General features: G+C 34.1%; 1 protein-coding gene across 1 annotated transcript in view; it reads right to left on the bottom strand.

Annotated features, from left to right (window-relative positions):
- Positions 1 to 17552, bottom strand: part of LOC148938561 (uncharacterized) — a 46205-nt gene extending 28653 nt beyond the window's left edge. The window contains exons 1-2 of the mRNA XM_089107699.1: positions 17507 to 17552; positions 5441 to 5611 (exon numbers count right to left, since the gene is read on the bottom strand). Coding sequence (XP_088963825.1) covers positions 5441 to 5611; positions 17507 to 17552 — 217 coding nt within the window. The remainder of the gene's footprint in view (positions 1 to 5440; positions 5612 to 17506) is intronic.
- Between the last annotated feature and the right edge of the window lie 1734 nt (positions 17553 to 19286).

Raw genomic sequence — 19286 nt, 5'->3', positions numbered from 1 at the left:
TAATTAGTGTTGTGGTTAGTCTTAATTGACACATAACGGTAATAAGGATCCTTTATGTTCGGGCATTATCATCAATAAGGAATATATTACTAACAAATACAACAAGCTCATTTAAAACAACCTTTTATATTTCTTACTTTACTAGGTTTCAGCTATCCCTGCAACCATGATTTATTTGAAATTTGAACAGATTCACGTTTACAAGGATAAGCTGTTCCCGTTTTCTTGCAAGGAAAGGAGACAATAAGGAGGCAAATAATGAAGGAAAGAATAATAAGGAAAAGAGAGGAAATAAGAATACTAAGAAGAGGCGGGTATAACTACAGACTCTTCTAACAATCTTGTACATGAATTAAGAAATGGTGTGATTTATTCTCCGTCATTTGCTTTCCGGTACTTAAGATATCTTATGACTGCTGCTGCACCTTTTAATAGTAAGGATCCACCTGAAGTTTTAGATGTAAACTTCACCTGTCTCTTAAACCCCATAACTTCTCAAGACCAAAACATAATTTGCACTTTACAGGAAATACATTTTAAATGTTTTTACTTTTTTAACTTTAATAAATAAAAATTATCAAAACTTTAAGGAATAAATATCTATATATGTATTTTAAAATGACAATACATAGTAATTTTTTTTTCTGTTCAAAATTAGGAGCCAGTTATTCCTGTTTAGGAACCATATATTTGGTCAAAATGTTTGTTTGAGCACTGGGATGTCTTACCCTATAGCCTAGCGCTACATCTGACCCCAGTAGGAGGGGAGGGGGGAGGAATGGAAATTCTTTTGGGCATCAATTATTATGCTTTTAAAGTACTTAAGGGATAATTTAAAGCAAAATTCTAGTTAGAGGCTTCTTCTAATCTTGAAAAGTAAATAAGTTAGGAGAATGAAACTTCCATGGATAAATTCAGAGCCTAAATTATACAATAGGAGGGTGTTTTTAATCTCTTATTTCTACTCCTTCCTTATTTTTAAGGCTTTGACAATACTTTGGAAAACTGGTCTATACCTGCCTTAATTGCTGAAAGATTCATATTTTCCTTAATTTTGTTTTGAATCAGCTTTTCTTTGATTTTAGGTTTAGACAACACAACTCAGATGATTTTAGTTGGATTTTAAGCCACATTGGGATTCTTTTTTCTAATTTAAGACAGTTTTGTTTGTATATATGGAGCAGTTTTAACTTATTTTCTTGCAATTTCAACATTAAGCATTTTTGGACCCATGAAAATAATAGTTTCTTTCTATGGTTTTTGGGTGCAAAAAGGTTGAAAGACTGTCGACTATGATATTTTTCTTACATTTAGTTGCCATGACAGTTTTAACCGGCCTAACAGGATAAGAAGAAAACATGACCGAATTGTTTTGAATTTTTTAGATTTATAATGAACTAGTAAATTTGAAATCAATGTTTTAACACATTCTTATGTTCAAAAATTATGGCAAGAAATCATTATTTTCAGGGGCCCTAAAAGGACTTAAAATCAAATTAGCAAAAAAAGCGATTCTTATATACAGAAAGAGCCTAAAAAATGGTATCAAGTGGTATATTCACTTGAATCGTAGGTCTATTATATAAACTGATCCATATTTACTTGTTGTTGAAGTTATTCAAAACATTACAAATTAGGATTTAGTCACGTTATGAGGTTCAATACAATTTCATTGGGACTTGTGTGGGCTGTAGATCTAGTTCTGAACTTTTCGATATTATAACACAAATTTGTGCAACTTTATTAAAGTTTGATGCCCTAATGGTCCTAGGACATCGAGAGAGGGCTCATTTGAAAATTAATTAAAAGTTCTATTGCCCTTTTTAAGTGACCAAACAGATTGGAGGGCAACTAGCCAGCATCCCCAATCCCATTTTCTCCAAAATACTTTAATAAAAATCTTTAGATAACCATTTTGTTCAGCAAGGCTGAAACGTTCCAAAACTATGCCTTTGAAGATAACACGGTCCTCCGAAGCCCCTAGGTATAGTTCTTTAAATTATAAAATTCGCTCATTGTTTATGTGCAGTATTTGTTATTGGGAAGTATACACATTTTTCGGGAGGAGATTTATGCTTGAAGTGGGCTTTTTGAGGATTTTGTTCCTGGAGAGGGAAATTTCCAAGGGAAATTTTACACTAAGGGGATTTGACATTTGCAAATCTTGTTCTTTGTTTAACTTTCTCTTTACTAGGTTTACTTTGCACGTGGAGATGTTCAGGGTGAATTTTCCATGGGAAATTTGATTTCCTTGAAAAAAATTCCATTGAAGGGAGGATTTCTGAAGTGATCGGAAAGACGATTAGAGCTTAAAGTTTGTTTTCAAGTGAAAATATGCTGAGGATAATTTAAAAGACGATAAACGCTGGCCAACCTTTTAAAGTATATGCCGCTCCCTCCTCCTTCTAAAGGGCATCAAATTTTTGGAATTTTTGGAAAGTTCCAGGAAAATTCCATGGAAGGGGGAGTGAAAATATGCTGAGGATAATGTAAAAGACAATAAACACCCGCCACACTTTCAAAGTATCTGCCTCTCCCTCCTCCCTCTAAACCCCCCCCCCCCCCCACAGAAAAAATATCTGTAAATTTTTTATAAGCATATATTTTTAAACAACTGACAAGGCCCAACCAGTAGCCATTTTACCATGTTTACCATGGACGTTCAGGTTATCCCGAAATGCTTGGACTTTTCAACTATGCTGAACAGAGTTGTTTTTTTACTTAAAAAGCACATCAGAACATTTAATTTCTGTTTGAGTGACTCGTCTCTGGATATTTTAGGACCATTGGTTCGATATCATTAACTCATGGGAACAATTCAAGCACGCCACCGAGGTCTTAATTTGACAAAAATATGAAAAGAAAAAAAAGGCTGCTAAATTGGAATAACAGTCGTTGTCGATGCATTAAAATTCTTTAGTCAAAAGATTGAAGGGCACACAGATGGGTAACTTCTCTTATATGTCGAATATTTATTTTTAATTTGAAATTTAATTTCTTCTCCTAACTTTAATTTGAAAAAATAGGTTTTAAAATTCAATTTCGGTAGTTTTGCAAAAAAAGGCCTGAAAATATCCCCATCCCTCTTTGTGGAACATTACCCCCCTGAAAATAAAATTTCTCCCATAAAATACTTATAAGATCTTTTAAAACTGAGCATATGATTTTTAAGCAGCTTTAGCAGCTAAAATAGTTTTATCAATGCCTTACTCGGAAAGGACTAAATCTACGGTGCTTGGAAGAGACAAATTACTATATTTCTGAGAACGATACAAAATTTCTTTGAAATTTGCAATCTATCCCAGACTAATCAGCATGAGTACTTATCTTCATTATAACATATTGCTGTAATCGTCTCGGTACGGTTGACCTATGATCTATTAGTGACGCTAGTCGGCACGTAAGTTTGATCGGCAAGAATAATAAACAGCCATTTAAACCAACCTTCTGGTAAATTTTCAGTGACTTTTTTAAGATTCTGAAAACGCATAATTTTTTTTGTTATAATCGGCTACAACCCAAGATTTTGTTCAATATGTTTTCCTCAATTGGGACTATTTCTAGTAAAATACTCTGGGAAGCTAAAATCGTACTAATTAATCAAAATCTACTTTTCTCTTCTACGTAACGGTATCATCCCTATACCATTGCCTCCCAGTTTTAATCTCGTTTCATCTGATGTATATTTTCTAAAATCTAACCATTTCCATTCTAAATCTATTAGTCTGTAGAGGAACTCTTTCTAAGTATCTGAATAAGTCTTTGTTTCAATTCTAGATTTTTAATGCATGCGTTCCAAACGTAACTCAAATCGGCCAGCCCTAGTCTTTTAGAGTTTTACAAGTCCCTTACATCCTCAGTCGGCATCCTTCAAACGCATTTTGTGCTTTACGAATATCCATCTTCGTTTTCCATTATTGGTTGGAGGATTACCGTACGCATTAAATCGATAAGAAATTATTGTTGAGGTTCTTGGAAGCTCTTCCTATGATTACGTCTATTATTAGCCTCTTTTTCTCCGTTTTCCTGTATTTCGTGTAATTCCGTAAAATCTACATTTTAAAATCTTAATGACCAACGAACCAATGCTGATGATATAAACAGTGAAATGACAAAAGGAATAATCGTTGAATAAGGTATAGAAAAATAAGAAGTGACGTACTTAATAAAATAAAACGATTAGATATTAAAGATGAAATACAAATAAAAAGATTAGAGATTGGGAAGCCATTGCAATGTAAGTGGTCAAGTAAAGTTCAAGTAAGTTTATCAGAGGCAACGCTATAGCGTTTTAAAAAATTGACTTTTCATTGAAAAAAAATTTTTGCCATAAATTTTTTAAAATAGCCATTTCGTTAGAAACAATTCAAAGGTCAGACAAGAAAAACTCTTGTGTTGATACAATCCCCCATGACCCGGAGGCAGGCGTTGTAAGTAATGCTCTGGGGGCATATATCATTTTTATGGATGGGATGCATGTGTAAACTTCGGAAAGGGTTCATTTGATTTAAGTTCTCGTTCACTTATTAAGAGTCAAAAGAGACTGGAGGGCAACTAACCTGCCCCTCCCCCCTCCACGCCCTAAAGGAATCAGATAAAAATTTTTAGGTATACATTTTGTTAAAAATAGTTCAAAGTTCAGATAACTAAAACTCCGGTGTCAACACAGCTCCCCAGGGCCTGAGGGTAGGCGTTGTAATCTATGCCCTGGAGGCATATATGGTTGTTATGGAAGGGATGCTCATATAAACTTAATATAGGGCTCATTTGATCGGAAATTGAAAGTTCTAATGCACTTTTTAAGAGTAAAAAGTGATCGGAGGGCAGCCAGTCTCCCCCCCATACTCCATTCATGTTCTTCCAAGACGCACTTCATATAGAAGGAGTCATTGTATAACTTCAATGGGGGCTCATTTCAAAGGGGACATGCTTTTTTAACTTTGATACAATCATATGAAAAAACATACAAAACGTAATAACATAAATGAATAAATAGATCTTAAACGAGTAATGCTTAGATTGAATATGAATATCAAGCTTAAAACGAAAATAAATATTTTGCTATTGAAGTATGAAAGAAACTTAAAACAAACAGAAATTAAATAAACAATCAATGCAAACAAACATACAATGGATATTAATGTAAATGAATAAATAAACCTTAAAACGCGCGAGACTTAAATTGATATGCAAAGCAAGCTTGAAACGAACAAAAATCACTACAAACAAGAGTTTGGGTCTCCTTCTCTCACTGTAAAAGTCTAAAACCTACTGCGTCACACACCAAGAGACATTTGTACGTCTCTTGGCTTAGGGCAGCTTGGTTCTGCCTTCAGTCGTAAGTAGTAGTATTCTAGTTAGAGTCAAGATTTTACTTTTTTAATTCAAATTCTAGTCATTGTAATCTTATTAAGTTAATCCCGGAACTCTTAATTTCTACCTTGATCACTGATAGATGTGAGGCCAAATTCCTGAGACTCAGGTTCAAGTTTACATGGTGCAGAAATGGTTGGGAAAGTAGTCGTCGGACCATCTTCTAGTTTGGGAAACAAAAAAGGGTCTGAAGTGTCAACCTGCTTCTTAATGTCACTTGGTAAAGCATCTTCAACTTCTAAAAACATAATTAAAACAGATATAAAATAAGTTTGACCAAAATGGATATAAATTTTACGAAAAGAAAATTCAGTAAATTCAGACAAAGATTTAGTTAAAAAAAAATGATGCGTATAGAACACCTTCTTCTTAAAAAAAATGATTATTAAGTCAAATAAGCTTCTTCCAAAACTTTTGTGGCCACATTTTTCATGAAACCTTATATGTCCTGGGGCCTACCTTACACCCCTTGCCCCAGGGCTCTGGGGATTTTATCAACTCCAAAGGCATTATAACATTATCTTTGGACTATTTTGAGCACAATGGCTATGTCAAATTTTCGCTCAGATGCATTTGGGGAAAATAGTAAGTGGAGGGAGGGGGCAACTTAAGTCGTTTTTGACTCTTAAAATGGAGAAGTAGAACTTTCAATTCCCGATCAAATGATCTTCCTTCAAGGTTTATACGACCATCCCCTTCCATCAAACCTTATATGCCCCTGGAGAATAACTTACAACCCTTGAACCTGGGATTTACAACGCTGTGTAAAATTTGGCTATCTAAAATTTTGGTCGAATTTATTTGGAGAAAAGAGAGTGTGGGGGGTATTAGGTGCCCTCTAATCCCTTCGCTCTTAAGGACGAAATTAGAAGTTTAAATTTCCAATCGACTGAGCCCCCTCCAAAGAATGACCACCCCTTCCATAAAAACGTTGTATGTCCCCATGAAAGATTATTTTATCTTTCAACTATCTTTAACAAAAAGGGTATCTTAAAATTTTTATGGGATATATTAAGGGGAAAGGGGGCATTGGGGTAGGCAAGTTGCCCTCCGATCAATTCTCACTCTTAATACGGACACTAAAACTTTCAATTTCCAATCGAACAAGCCCTCTACAAAGTTTATACGGCCACCACATCCAAAAAAATTACATGTCCCAAGGTATAACCTTCAGCATGTGCCCCCCAGGCACTGGAGGGGTTGTGTTGACCCTGGACTTTTTTTCTAATCTTTGAACTATCTTTAACAAAATGGGCTAAAGGGGAAGCATTTGGCGAAAAGAGGGCGTGGGGGAAGGGGCTAGTTGCACTCAAATCACTTCTCACTCTTAATACGAGCACTAAAACTTTCAATTTCCAATCAAATGAGCCCCCTCCAAGGTTCTCAAGACCATCCCTTCAATAAAAACTTTAAAACCCAGGGTACAACTTTTACAAGTGCATCCAGGCTCTGTAAGGGTAGTTTCAACCCAGGAGTTTCTGTTATCTGATATTTGATCTGTTTTGAAAAAAAAATAGAAATCTGAATATTTTGATCAGATTCATTTTGGGAAAGAAGGGGCGGGGGGTCTAGTTCCCCTCCTATAGCTTTTGACTCTTAAAAAAGAACTTTAAATTTCCTATCAAATGAGCCCCTCCTAAGCTTATACGACCAACCCTTCCATATAAACCTTATATACACCCAGGGAATAACTTTCAACACGGGCCTCCGGACTCTGGGGGACTTTGTTGACCCCAGAGTATTTTTTATTATTGATTTTAGAACTATATTGAACAAAACGACTATCACAAATTTTTGATTGGATGCATTTGAGGAAAAGACAGCGTGAGGAGGGGGGAGTAGGGGGAAAGCTGCACTCCAATCTCTTTTAATTCTTAAAAATGGCACTATAGCTTCCAATTTCTAATCAAATAAACCCCCTCTCAAGTTTATAACACCACACTTTCCATCTGAAGTGCATCTGGAAAAGAAAAATTGAAGCCTTATGGCCTTTTCTATAGACAACGATAAAACATTGCCTCTGATAACATTGTCTTGGTTCGTTCTTATTCAGGAGTCAAGCAAGGTTACGTTTTATGCTCATCTATACGGATCGGTTTGATGGACTCTGTCCAAAAGAACACTGTAAATGCTATACGAGATGATGGAATCAAAAAGAGAAAGTAAAACTTGTCCCAGACATAGATTTTGCTGACAATTTAACTGTCCTAGTTGAAAACATAAGCAAAATGAAAGGTTTTTTTTAGGTTCTGAGAGCTAAGGGTGCAAAAATAAGATTGAAAATTAATGATAATTTTCATTGAAAAAAAAAAAAATAAGTTACATTGAATAAAAATTAGTGAAAGTGAAGAGTAATACGGGGTAACGAGAAGTTAGATCAAACGGATAGCTTCACTCACCTAGGTATTATTATTACTAAAGATGGTGGATGTAATGAAAATGTTAAATTAGAGTAACCACGAACCAGGATGTTTTTATGACAATGAAACAAGTTTGGCAGAATAGAAAGATATGTCTCCAAACCAAGATTAGAATATTGGAGACTAGAGTGATAACAGTGGTCAATTATGATTTTGAAATATGGGCAGTACGAAAGACGGAAAAGGATTTGTTAGATTTTTTAAGAAGAAACTGTTAACAGATTCATTTTGGCACCCGTCCGACTGATTTTATTTCAACCAGAAAGCTGTACGAAAAAATGGGTTCTATCCAGATCTTAATTGATTGGGAAAAATATTTCTTTTCATCAAATTTCTGATTTCTTGTTTTCAAAGTTATTCAGTTGGTTCCTCGCAATAGAGGAGGATATACTACAAAGTCTATACAAAATAATAATACAAAATACATTAAAAATATTCAAGGCTCTAGTATCTTCCTCTTTTCAAAAGGAAGATATTAGATTCTATTATATTCTAGATATTAGGCTCTTCTAGATATTAGGCTCTAATATCTTCCTCTTTTCAAGAGGAAGATTTGAATTCTAATATCTTCCAAAATGAAGAACATAAATGAATTAAAATTCAATGAAAAAAAAAACTCTTGCTGTTTTGGGCTCACTATAGTTTATCAAGCTGTAAATCAAACTGCTCCGAACATTTACACCACCTAACGATAACCGGAATAACTTAGCAATGATAGCATAACAGTAACAGATATCTATGAATTACGACAGCTCCTGTTTTCAAGGCTCTTTCTTTTTTTATTTCAATATTTTTATACTATAAAGCACTATTGAATGAAATAAATTCAGCCATTGGTTTTGGGCAATATCATTTATGAAAGACTAAAATAGAGCTCCTAACGATACAAGCCTCAAAAATAACAGCATTAACTAAACAAAATAACAACAACATTTAAAAATAAAGTACAATAGTGCCAGTTCTTAAGACTGTCTTTATTTCTTTTATAAAGTTTCTGCATAAAATAGTTTTTATGACTGGAATAAATTCTTAAACTTTATTGTACTGATGTTTTTCAGTCAACAGACATCCATAAAAATAAATTGCTTCTCGCATATTTTCATCAGATATTGTACTGTTCAATTAAATTGGGACAACCGGAAAGAACAAAGTTCTAGAGCCTTAGCTTTTAGACATCAAATATTTTAAGAAGACTACAAATCTCTATGTCAGCATGAAGTATGTATCAGAGATAAGCACTTTAACAAGCCTTGGCATTGAGTCCGCTGAGGTAGAGCACATTCTATTGACTTCATCATCGTAGACCAAATAGAAATTTTTATAAGAATATTTCTTTGAAATTTCCTATGGAGGAGCTATCTTGTCCAATTTCAAAAATATGGGAATTGTCTGGCTTTTAAAGTTTTGCTCATTTATTAAAAATTACAATTTTTAAAAATTACATGTCGTTTATTTATAGACTACCAAGTGAGACATCAAGATCGTTATGCAAAGCTAAAAAAAACTGAACATGCAAAGTGAACTTGAGATTCTATCTGCTAAAAAAAACTATCTTTTTGCAGGTGGGGGAGTTAAAATTGTTTATTTATTCATGCATTTTAAGACCATTTTACGAATCCAAGAATTATTTCGGGAGGGGATTTCAAACCTAGTGTTCTTTTCCTCCTAGACACGAACCTGATCAAAACTGAATAGTAATCATCTACCAGGTCTAGCAATGGGGCTCTATTTCTAAAGATATTCCTAGTTTCCCTTAGCCTTTAACTTCAACTGTCCGCTGACAGAAATATTTTTACCTTTTTTTTAAACTTTTTTTTTTACCTTTTTTTTTAAAGAAAAGTATGCAAACTTGGAAATTCCGATCTTTTGAATATGCTAATCAGACTGTACTGTGAGTTGTGTCCCACACCAAGAGACATTTGTACGTCTCTTGGCTTAGGGCAGCTTGGTTCTGCCTTCAGTCGTAAGTAGTAGTATTTTAGTTAGAGTTAGGATTTTACTTTTTTAATTCACATTTTAGCCATTTTTATTCTATTTAGTTGATCCCAGAACTCTGAAATGGCTACCTTCATCCCTATTAGATGCGGAGCCGAATTTATGAGACTCAGGTTCAAATTTACATGATAAAGAAATGCTGGGAAAAGTGCTCATTCAATGAATGAATGGAAAAGAAGATCATTCAATCTTCTAGTTTGAGAAACATTAAAGGGTCCAAAATGTCAACCTGCTTCTTAATGTCACTTGGTAAAGCATCATCAACTTCTAAAAACATAAATTAAAAGGTATGTAAAACAATTTCGAAAAAAAGTAAATACATTTGACAAAAAGAGTATTTAGTAAATTTAGGCAAAGATGTAGTTCCAAAAAACAATGTGATGTAAATAGAACACCTTGTTCTATAAGAACATTTTGTGTAATGAGATCCTCCAAAAAATAGAAAACAGAGGCTCCGGAGCCACTTGTGGCTCTTTAGTCTTTTAAGTGCGGCTCTGGCACAACATACACGAAAGCGCAATATTATTTCAATTAAAAAAAAACTTCGCAAGACAAATTTGCATTTCATCTTTATAAATTCCTTTATTCTATAAATCGAGAACATGTATAATTTTTTGTTTAAGTTGAGAGATTTAAAGAACCAAAGTAGATATTTTGAAGAGTATTAATTAAAGTTACCATTGTCTTCCAAAGCCATTAAAGCAGAGAAATTATAATTTATTCGAATATACAGACGAATCATATTAAAGATCTCAAACTGGTTTCGAATTTATAAATAGCAGCCGACAACTCTTGTGACGCAAATACAAATGTTTCACTTTTTGTATGATTTTTGTTTCATTCAGGGCCTAAAGAAGAACTTTTAGGATTATCACCTCTCAAAGGTCAGACCCATGAGAAGGTGTCGCAAGTGCTGTAATTGAATGTATAGATAAGCATCATAATCCCGTCGATAAAAATTGTACTGAAACAAACAGGTGGGGCCAAAAGTATGACTAAAGTAAGAAAGAGGGTCTGTTGCTATTTTAAAAGAAAATCAATCACGAGATACTTGTTTACCATTGCATCATTCATCAAAGCACGTCAAGCCCTTCGTGCACAAGCATTTCCGGAAGAAATTTGCAACTTTATGGATTAGCGATTACAATTATAAACTCCATTTTAGGTAAAGTTCTTAATAATCGCCAATTCAAATAATTTTTATTTGAAATAGAGACTGAATACCCTGAACTTCTGTTTAATAAAAAGGTTGGTTATCAAGAAGAGGACGTTTTAAAAAGTGTCGCGTCCCTATTTGTCGAAACTAATGCATTTCTCTCTTAGAAAGGCGTCCATTATCCAGAACAAATAGACGACTAGTGGATGAAACAGTTTTATATCTTGGTAGAGATAATACATTTTATCTAAATCAGCTTGATCGTAAACTACAAGGGAAAGAAAACTTAATGAAGCGATAAAAATTAGAAGAAGCAATAACATTCGATAAAAATAAAAAATATTGCTTCGAATGACCTGGAGAAGGAAGGAATAGCATTCCTGACTCTTACAATCAGCTGAAAAAGCTCGTGTTTACTCTCTGCATGTATATGGGAAAAATTCTTTTTCAAGCATGAACATTATCAAGAGTAAAATGACAAGTTGATGAGAACTTGGAATCATGCCAAAGATTGAAAACAAGAAAATACAAACCTGACTGCCTCAAACTCCACAAGAAGATGCGAGTATATTCTTTGCACTAATAAATATTTAATAAGCAGGCAATATAGTTTTATTTAATGTACTACTTATTTATTAAAATAAAAACAGAGCTTTTGTATTGTCTGATACAATCCCAAGAGCAAACCTCTTTTATCTACCTGTATTAAGAAACAATTAGCTTACGCTCAGTGGAAAACTAGGGACGGGCGACAGAATACATAGGAATTATATAATTTGGGCTATATATCTGCACACTAAAGGGGTGCAGATATATAGCACCCCTTTAGAATTCGGGTTCGATCCCTGGTGTGGTCAGTTTCTTAGTTTGGGACGCGGGTCAGTGGTGTGACCCTGTAAGCTTAGCCAGAGTCAACCCAGCTCTAAATGGGTACCTGGAGAAATCTGGGGAAGGTAAAACATGAAGTGTTTGCGAAAGCATAGGTTGGCTGGCCCCCAGCCCCCCATTGCACTTCCTGGCTGAAGGGCCACGAAACGGAGATCAGCACCGCCGGTTTGGACCTTAAGGGTCTAGTGCCGCATCCTTTACCTTTACCTTTTACACTAAAGGGGTGAGGGTAAAGTATTTGGACAGCGTGAAGTTAGAAAGCAATTCTTACTTCATAATATGCAGAATAATTGTACATGCATAAAACATTTTGCATGAAGAACCTCTACATGTTATCCTCCCCCTTCCCTAATGTGCAAGTATATAGCCTAAATTTGTTAATAAAGTATTGTATTTTTATTATATCTTGGTATATTTCTTCAGGATAAACCTAACTTCACTTCTCGAATGTGTACCTTATAATAAATAAGTACCAAAAAAAACTGAAGAAGAAGATTTGGCTCCCACTTCTTTAAAATTTATTGTAATGTTTATATTTGGCTCTTTGGCTAATAAGTTTGCCGAACACAACCATTTCAACCCAGTAGGAACTTCCCTTGGACCATTTCTCTTGACATCTCTAAATGTAATATTTAGTCTGAAAAGAGAAATTGAGACAAATAGAAAGAATTTTGAATAAGTATTCTGGCAACATGCACCAGTGTAAAATATCCCCTGGAAAGTACAATCCCTGGAAACTTCCTTCACCAAAGAAAAATTATCTCAGTGAGTAATTTTCAAATTTTGATCAGACAGCTTTAGGGAAAAAAGGGCGTTCTAATTTCTGTTCGAATGAGCCCTCTCCCAATATTCTAGGACTATTCGGGCGATACAATCACCCCTGGAATAAAAACACGCATCCGTGATCTTTCTTCTGGCAAAAAAATACGAATATCACATGTTTGCAGATGGGAGCTCGAAACCTCTACCGTAGGGTGTGCTAGCACGCTGAATCAGATGAATCAGATGGCGTGACTTTTAAGGTTGTTACCTCCCTTTTTGTAAAATCAGGCAAATTTCCTCAGGCATGGACCTTTTGATTGGTAACGCTAAACTTAATGAATCTTATTTATTAGGAATCAACATAATAAGCCAATTCTTTTGACACATCTAGCCTATGATATCAAAATTTCGTTTTGAGTTTCGTTTTTCATTAAAAATAATCAAAACAGAAAATATGATTTGTAGGCCTAGCTATTTTAATTGTTTTTTTTTTACGAGTTTCGTAAACACTGAAAGTTTTCAGTGTCTAATAAGTTCAGTTTTGACCTTGTTAACCTTTGTTATGTTTAATATTGTATTGCTAAATCATGAAATGTTGCTCATTTATCAGCAATGGTGGAGAGTAAGTCTAAGACCCCACTCTTTTAATGGCAAGGTGGACATCTTCCGTAACCACCTTCTCATCCTAATCATTTAGCCTTTTACCTCCAATCAAGTCCTCCTCCCAGCCACTCTTGTTCCGTCACCACACCCTCACATACCATTTTAATCAATTTGAACTGTCCCCAACAACCTCTTGCTTGTTTCGGGGGGTAATTGCTGGGGGTTTATTTTCGGGGGGCATTCTTGCTCGGGGGGTAATTGACGGGAGGTTAAACGCCTAGAACCCTATTGAGAGTCAAATTTCTCAAATCCCTTTTAATTTCATAGTTTTTTAATTACAAACGGTAAAAGTTTACCAAACCCTGCTATGAGGTGCTATGAGAATTAAATTGAGTAGATATTATGGCTGCAAAAGAAGCAGAGTCCTCTACCCCAAAAACCCATCAGTTGTCACAGTGTTCAGTCTATTAAGTGCTGTCCAGAGATCACCAAGTTGGAAACAAGGAGGTAATGTCTATTTTTTTTTTTTTACTAAGAGTAATCTTTACCCCAATATTACTTCTGCCCTTAATTTATCCGAGTATTATTAAATCCTTTGGCTAAATATTAAGCTGTAAGTATTCCGTCATCCCTTTAATATCATTACAACAGGCGTCTTCTATTACTCACCGATTCAAAATATTGATGCCTAGATTCTTGTAGGGATTGTAATTAAGTGCTGATTTTGTAATTTCTAAGTATCCCAATGTCAAATTTTTTTCAGTTGGTAATGTCAAAATGTATAAAAAGACTTAGAAAGTATTCCAGAGATAAGCCCTACGTTAATGAAACCATCAAAACACTAATTAGAAATTAATTAAATATTTTCTGGATGAATAATGACAAACTGGATGACGCTATAACGTCAAAATTTTAAAAGAGAAACTATTCCTTTGAACATCTAAACATTCATCCGAAAAAGAGTAAATTTGAGGAAACTAAGAGAAAAATAATTTAATTCTTAAAAAGAAGAACAAATGTGTATTTTGATACAAAAAACCGAGATTTTATTTATTTATTTTAAACACAGTTGAAGATACTTCAGACACTAAAGGGCAACAAACGGTTTAGGACTCTGAACCTGCAGATTGATTTTTGAAAGTGAATTTCGAGAAGAGAGCGTAAAAGATATAAAAGTAAAGCAGCACCAGAACCCCAAGGTCGAAACCGGCGGTGCTGATCTCCGTTTCGTGGCCCTCAGCCAGGAAGTGCAATGGGGGCCTGGGGGCCAGCCATCCTGTGCAAGAGAGGTAAAAAAGTGATTTTTTTCTTGATGTTTATTATTCAAATAAGCATAAATTAATATATTGTGTACACTAAGATTTGTTCAACATTATTTGTTTTGCTGTTTATTCTTACAGCAGAATAAATTTACAGGAGCATTGTCAATAGGAAGAGGTCTTGTGACATTTTTATTTTTATTGCTTTGGAAATAAATTATCATAATCAATGTGTTCACATAGAACTCCAAGCTGATTAAACTAGATTATATAGTCTTATAATAGTTAATATTTTGTGTGCGTGTTCTTACTGATAGCCTTCCATAAACATGGTCAAATCAATAGTGGCAGCAAAAACCAGTTTGAAGTAACAATCTGTGAAAACATATTTCTTTTCCGGGATACTCCTTCAGCTAAAAATACAATTCATCTAACATTTAAATATAAAAAATGAACTAGCCCCCCTCCCCACCGCCAAAAAGAAAATAGAAACATTAAATATTTTTGACGGAAGAATTTTTGTGTGCTATCCACTCCTCCTATATAACCAAAAAAACAATTGATTCACCTGCCTAAAAATCTAACTAAACCGACATATTCAATCTAAAAACTTAAACAATCTAAGGTCAAGCTACCATTAGAACCAGCAAATATTAAGCTTCATCATCAAAAGATGTAGATCCGTATTCTTAGAATTCAGATTCCAGTTTACATTGTCCTAGGATATTCTAGAAAAATCCAAGGGAAACATCTTTTATTTTAGGAGGTATTAAAGAGTTTAAGAAGTACCACTAGACCTCACTGTCACTTGGTAAAGCATTTTAAACTTGTAAAATAAACTAAAGACAAAAGGGACATAATAGACATTCATCAATGAGGTTTATTTAGGGATGCCAAATACTTTCCATTTTATACTTAATTAATGAAGAGGAGGTATAAGGATGGAAATGAGAGGCTAACAATTTCAAAATCTAAATCCCATTTGCCAGAATAGGTGAAAATTATTGAAATGCTAAGTTTTTATGGTTGTATGATCTGCAGTTAAAAATGAAAAAAAATGATGATGTCAGGCTTAGTTCAGTACTGTAGAAATCAAAGTTAAAATTTACTGATGTTAAAAAAAGATCTGGTTTCATTTGTATCCAAATATCTTTTTTTCATAATAATACTCAATTATCATAGGTAGAACCAGGAAACAGAAAACAGGGGACCAATTCCTTATAAAAACTGGTTCAACCAAAACAAGTTATTTTAAAATATCAAGTAGAGATTATCTCACCCTCAGCAACCGAAGGAGTGTCACATATTGGAGCTAATTTTTTCAGTCACTCAGTACAAACAATTGAGTTGCTAAAAAGTGCTGCTATTTTACTGGCTTGTTTTTTATTAGGAAAATGAATTGATGGAAACACATGCGGTAAAGTAAATAGAGGAAGATTGGCCAAAAAATCAAGAAATTTTAATAGCTATATCACCCAAATCAATCACTAAGTGTGACCTCCCCAAACACTTTCTCTAGTGACACATGGGAACCCATGTAAGCACAGTAATTTGTAGTTCTGGTATGTTGTGATGCTGTTACAAACGAGACAAAAGATTTTCTTCCACAAATTTTGAATTCATAAAATTATCGTCATTATCATTTCTACTTATCCTCACAACAGTAAAATCATGAGGTCTTAATAATTTGTCAACCAAACTTAATGCAACTTAACTCTTTCGCACCTGACGTGACCTTTATGTCAGGCAACTTTAGGAATTTTTCTTTTTTTTTCTACTAAAGACATCTAGTCAAATTTGGTATCATTAAATTTGCTGTTTCAAGAGCTGAAAGATGGTGGGTCGCAGGATGGTGGTTGACCATCCTAGACTCATTCTTGCCGGAGAGCATCCAGTAAAACTGAAATAGTCAAATAACCTTGTTTATTTTGCCTATGGTGAGCTCGTAACTTGAGGTAAGGGATTGTGTAATGGCTCGTTAGAATTACCATTGTCTGTAGAACATTTTGATGTAAATTTCAAATTGTTTTGTTTTCTCAGTGGACTACAAAAAGCAAAAAAACAGCTGTGACAGATATGTCACGTCAGCATCTGCTGATTTCTGACCCGTGACATACATGTCACGTCAGCGAGTGCCGTTTTTTCATCCGTGACATTTATGACCCATCAGCAGGTACTGTTTAGCTACTAGTGGTTAAATATTATTTTCTTGTTTATTGCTAATCTTGTTAATGTTAATCTTGTTAACCCTACAGGCTTTCTTGGGCCTGGATACAATAACCTGAACATCAAAATCTCTTGTTTCAGGTTGCCATGACGAAACAAAGGAACCTTAAAGACTCACAAATCGTGGCATACCTTGACGAGGATATATCTGAAGATAATGGAGGGGACATTGACGTTGACGAGCAATACGACCAGGCAGACAGGGGTCCTGAGCTATTTGCGGAAGACCCTCTCGAAAATCGTTCCTTTCTCAACAGTTAAAGTAGAGCTGCAACCCTTACGTATCAACAAATTCGCTGAAATCGACGCGTCTGATGTGTTCGTCTCTGACGTATATTTAGCAGGAACATCAAGCTCTTGTGTTCCTGACAGCAGTAAGTGTGTTTCTTCTGTGTTTTTTTCTTTAATCTATAATTCAGTTGGAAACACTCAGGATTGACATTTAAGAGACACAACGTCATCTGGTTTAGACAAAAAACTAAATCTGATCCTCAGTTGAAAAATAAGTTCCTCGTTATTACCTCAGCTCTGGCAGTACTTAAGTTTGATCATGTATGTCTGAAGAAATGAAGGGAAGATTCCTATCAACAGGCATTATTTGTTTTTAAAAATTGAACCTTAGAGGCTAGAAATTAATCTGGCATATGTTTTAACTTAAAAAAAAAACAACTAATTTTGATCTATTTGATTGTGAAAGTTAGAGAGATTTTAAAATAAATATAAAGTTTGTTTTGTATTTTTAAACTTAAGATAACAAGATAGAAGAACAAGAATGAGATTTTTTCCTTCTATATTATTATCAGAACAGTAATTAGATAACTTACCATTCTTAATATCAGCTGTTTCAGATGGAGTGATATTTTCAACCATATTTAGTATTATATTTGAGTCAATCAAAAGATTTTTCCAAGACAATTAAAGTCTCTTATCAGATGTAGATTACTACAAGCAACACTAGGAATTCGTCTTCCCTTTTACAAAGCAGATCAAAACCAAAAAGTCTTTAGAAATTAGGTCATCTATAAAATGTGATGTTGTAAAATATAAAACAAAAATTATAATAATAAAGAAAAAGAATGAGGTTCACAATGCTCAACAGTCCAATTCATTAGCATAATATTCGCTTTTCATTTTTTATTATTAATGAGAGGTGGATATAAAGGTTTAAAAAAATTATTTATAAAATCTAACTGTATTTATATATTTTAAGTACCAAAAAACTTTTCAATTAAAATAGTAGAACAATAGCTCTTTGCAGCTTGGAAAATTTTGAGCAATGGAAGATTGATGGTTCAAGAATAGTGTTTTCACTTTCATTTTAGCTATTTATAAAGCCCACTACAAATTTACCATGAAATCTACCCACCCCACCCCCTAATGTGGAATTATATACCCTGAATTGTTGACGGCAAAGTTTGGAATCACAAAATTCAGTTCTATTTTTGTCAACAGCATTTGAAAAATTGAAACGGTGGGAAAACGGTTTGAATTGAAAATCGAGTATTTTGCAGGTCAGGTTAAGTTAGAAAAAGATATAATTACTGGCAAAAAGACTTTCACAAACCATAGAGGGCCGAATTCGCAATTCTTGGTAAAAAAAATACAATAGCAAAATAATACATGAACAACATATAGTTACCACTGTAACAAAACACAACAGGTAATGGTCAGAAAATAAAAAATACAAAGGTCATAAATACAGGTCATAATTATAAAACATTGTATACGTCATAATGTAAAAAGATAAAAAGAATGTCAAATAAAATAACCAAATTTTTTAAATTAAAAAATAATATATACAAAACAATTTAAATTTTTGGTAAAGTTATGGGTCATGATTTTATTTGTAAAAAGGGAATAAAAGTTTTTTTTTAATAACGTAAGGTAGAAGAGAGCATGGGAGAATGGATGGGGATAGTTTGGGATACTATAAGGAGGTGGCAATTTCTTATGGGTGAGTGGTGGCTAGGAAAGAGATTTTCAGTACAGAGGTTTATTTGTGCTGACTTCCCAAAACAGAGGCACAATTTTTCCTCCTGGACTTGAGGATATCAAGTTTTGAATTTCTAAGAAGGTAGGAATATAGGACCTTGCCTTCTTTATAAATAATCCTCAGGGCTGTTTTTTGAATATTTTTAATTTTTTTGGTTGCTTCAATTGAGAGGCCTGGATGCCAGACAGGACAAGTGTACTTGACCAAACAACATACAAAAGAAATATATTACTTTAATAACTGAGATGGGAGGCAGCTAAATTTATTCAGAAGATTCAGAAGAAAAAGTGACAAGTTTGATTGATGGAGGATGTTATTTACATGGGTGTCCCACTTCAAATCAGAAGATATGGCAACACCTAGGAGTTCAAAGGAAGTAGCTGAAACCTCGGGAGGAATAGGATGAAGGAAAAGAGGAGGGGACTTGAGGAAACTGACAGATATTATGGTGGGTTTAAAAAGATTAACCATCATATCAAGAGAAGAAGCCTTGCTTGCAATTTCATGGAGGATACCCGTTGGATTGCTATAAATATTTTATAGTGTATTACAGGTAGTTAATTGGTATTAAAAAAATAAATAAATAAATAAAAAACTGTCTTCTAATTTAG

The sequence above is a fragment of the Artemia sp. Qi Xiang Cuo genome, unplaced genomic scaffold (genome assembly GCF_049724085.1).
Source record: "Artemia sp. Qi Xiang Cuo unplaced genomic scaffold, ASM4972408v1 HiC_scaffold_3137, whole genome shotgun sequence".
Classification (NCBI taxonomy): domain Eukaryota; kingdom Metazoa; phylum Arthropoda; class Branchiopoda; order Anostraca; family Artemiidae; genus Artemia; species Artemia sp. Qi Xiang Cuo.
The sequence above is the reverse complement of the archived record's forward strand: the minus strand, read 5'-3'. Positions and strand labels throughout refer to the sequence as shown.